General features: G+C 33.7%; 1 protein-coding gene across 1 annotated transcript; it reads left to right on the forward strand.

The window, feature by feature from the left end:
- Positions 1 to 954: 954 nt before the first annotated feature.
- On the forward strand, positions 955 to 2,033 carry LOC9329983. Its single transcript, XM_002891176.2, has one exon. It carries the CDS (start codon positions 1,279 to 1,281, stop codon positions 1,810 to 1,812), a length of 534 nt encoding a protein of 177 aa, XP_002891222.1. The 5' UTR covers positions 955 to 1,278; the 3' UTR covers positions 1,813 to 2,033.
- Positions 2,034 to 2,973: the final 940 nt, after the last annotated feature.

Here is a 2,973-nt window from a genome sequence, read left to right on the forward strand (position 1 = left end):
TATTCACGCCAGTGGTATATGTGCGACTCAAAAGAACCAATTACAGTTAGCCTTCATTATTTTTTTGAGGTAAAACCTTCGTAGTTCATGCTCATGCTCCTTTTTTAGTAATGACTGCTTCAAAAAAAACTCTTACATGTAGTCTAATTAAAAGTCTGGATAATATATATTAACGATAAAAAATGTTTTTTATTCGTTGAATTTCCAAGAGTAGAATTTATTATTTTGATCTACGAACTAGTTGGCTCGTAGATTTTTTTACGTTTTTGATTTTTGTTGGGTTTCAACTACATCATAAAGTCAAGGTTGTACGTACGTTGTAAACGAATCGGATGGTCATTTTGGGTGGAATGTTTACCGGTCTGATCAGAGAGTCCAATCAACTTTGTCCAAATGCTAACACCAATTTTAAAAAACTTCGATGGTCAGATCTATAATTTTAAATCTCATCTAATGAAAAAACTATGAAGCGTATTAATTGGTGAGTAATAAGACGACTGTCAACGTGAATTGGCTGATGTAATGTTAAATTAGCGGTCCATTTAAGCATTGTCCCATTTCCTCGTGCAAAGTTTAAAACTGATGCTTACACTTTTGTCATCAATGGTGACATGGTAAATAGTACACTATATACGTTTATATAATATTACGATAATAAATACTATTCTTTTTAATCAACACTAATATGTAAATGAAATAAAATGAAAAAAGTTCGGTGATAGTACTATGCTAAACGTTTTAAATATTTTATTTTATTTGAGTAAATAAAAATAAACAGCATATAAGAAATTTTGTTGATGCAACTATGAGTAGAATGATATTTGAGTAAATGCATTTGACATGAATATTTTCTCATAACTGTTTCAAAAATGGCAATATTCTCAATTATTTTATTTCCCATCTTCAAGCCAATGGCAAATCTCAATTATTAAAAAAGCAGATATTCCTTAAGAGATAATATTTTTTAAAAAATAGAGAAGAAATATAATTTACCAGATTAGGAAGAAGCCAATATTCTGGAAAGAAATCTGAAAGTGATTGTGAACGTGAAACCCAAAAATTGACATGTCTGCTGCTCTAATGATAAAGCCACTTTGACCAAAGCCTCTCTATATCTTCTTATTTTAACCATCAAAGCTTTCTTACTCTCCAACTACCACAAACCCAAACTCTCCTATTTCTCTCTTTCTCTCTTACACATGAGAAAGTAAGTCCATTTCTGTAATCAAGAACTTTCATCTCTCTTGTCTCTCAAGAGTAATCAAGAAGAAGATCAAGATGATGGAGACGAGACAAAACAGTGTTCAGTTCCAAAGACCAACTTTCTTACCAATGTTATGTTCAAGACCTTCCATCAAGAACGTGACCCTCCCAGCTAAATCACATCAAGAAGACTCTTACCAACAAGCCGATCCTTTGTCTCCCAAAATCAGCTGCATTGGTCAAGTCAAACGTAGCAACAAGATCGTCGGCTTCCCCACCACCACTTCCATCTCCATCACCCCCGCCTCTCACCACCGTTACTTCAAGCTTAAACGTCTCTTTTCCGGCAAGAATCTCTCTTTCTCCGCTCCCACTACCACCACAACCAGAACTAGTCGAGGAAGAATCAGAAAGGAGGACTTTGGTAACAAAAAGATTGCTGTTATCGACGTTGCTGAATTGGACCCACCTTTGCCGGTGGTTAAAAAGACACACGACGGTGGCGCCGGAGATAAAGCGGCGGAGAATCTTTGGAAGAGGAGATCTGGTGGTAGTTGTCAACTACGGAGTTTGCAGATTCAACCCAATGGAGATCATCAGCTGAAATAACAACTGTTTGAGTTTGGATCAATCAAAGCTTTTTTTCATTTGTTGTTATAATTTTAGTTATTGATATAGTTTTGTACAAATAGAAAATTTATACTTTATGCTCTTCTCTCTTCTTATTCGAGATGATTCATTAAATCGTAATTTTTGGATGTCTTTCAATATCACCTATCATATTGTATCGTCATTTTCATATATGATTTGTTCAAGACGTTATTGCATCATTTCACCAAATTTGATGCTTTTTTTATTCTTTTTTTTACGGTAGATTTATCTGACTTTTTCTTTGTCCAACAACAATTTTTAAGAAACGGCAAAGGAAAATGAAGCATGAAATAAAGAAAATGGAATTGAGACAGTCAAAGTAAATTGATTATATACACCCACAAAAGCACTGGGATCTGTAATAGATTGTACTACATACATGATACATCCAGACTAATCCGAAGTTAACAAAACCAAACAAGAAATACGTGGTATTTATGTTCAAAAAAAAAAAAAAAAAAAAACCTTTTACTAAAAAAAAAAAAAATGTGGCACTGTTCAAAATTTTGCATTATTGGACAATTCCAACCTAAACCGTCCCAACACATGCAAATTTTTTAGTTTATTTTAGTAAGCCATTCCAAATCCAATCAAAGAAAATTACGTTACTATACTTATGGTTTGGCTGATTTAAACGTAATCGGATGTGGTGTCAGTGCATGAGTTTGTGAGAACGGACAATTACGATTCCATGCATGATTGTTTATTTGACAATTTTAAATCCCTGAATCAATTCATTTCTACACTATAGTGAAGATAGCGATGAGAGCCCTGGCGTTAAACTTTGATTTCTTCAACTCTTCGTGAGACTAGTTTTTCTTCGGCTTAGCAATTTATGTTCCTGATTCGTCTTTGATTTTTGGTTCTACCCACGTTTCTATAGTGGCTTTTTATGCAAAAACATTTATGTCTCTTATCATCGATTTAATTCTTGATTTTCAAAAATCATAGTTTCCATCATTCAATATTATTCTTGAACAGTTCACAAGTTCATGATAGTTTTCCATCTTCTCCACATGATCTTACATGTATGCAATCTTTACAAGTGACCGCTCTCGTACAAATTGAAAACGCAAGAGCTATCGACGTACCACTACAAAAAAAGTCCACATTGATAGT

Source organism: Arabidopsis lyrata (genome assembly GCF_000004255.2).
Source record: "Arabidopsis lyrata subsp. lyrata unplaced genomic scaffold ARALYscaffold_1, whole genome shotgun sequence".
NCBI classification, from domain to species: domain Eukaryota; kingdom Viridiplantae; phylum Streptophyta; class Magnoliopsida; order Brassicales; family Brassicaceae; genus Arabidopsis; species Arabidopsis lyrata.

Bases quoted from the DNA above. Each gene is read 5' to 3' on its own strand.
- LOC9329983 (XM_002891176.2), top strand. From the start codon at position 1,279: ATGATGGAGACGAGACAAAACAGTGTTCAGTTCCAAAGACCAACTTTC.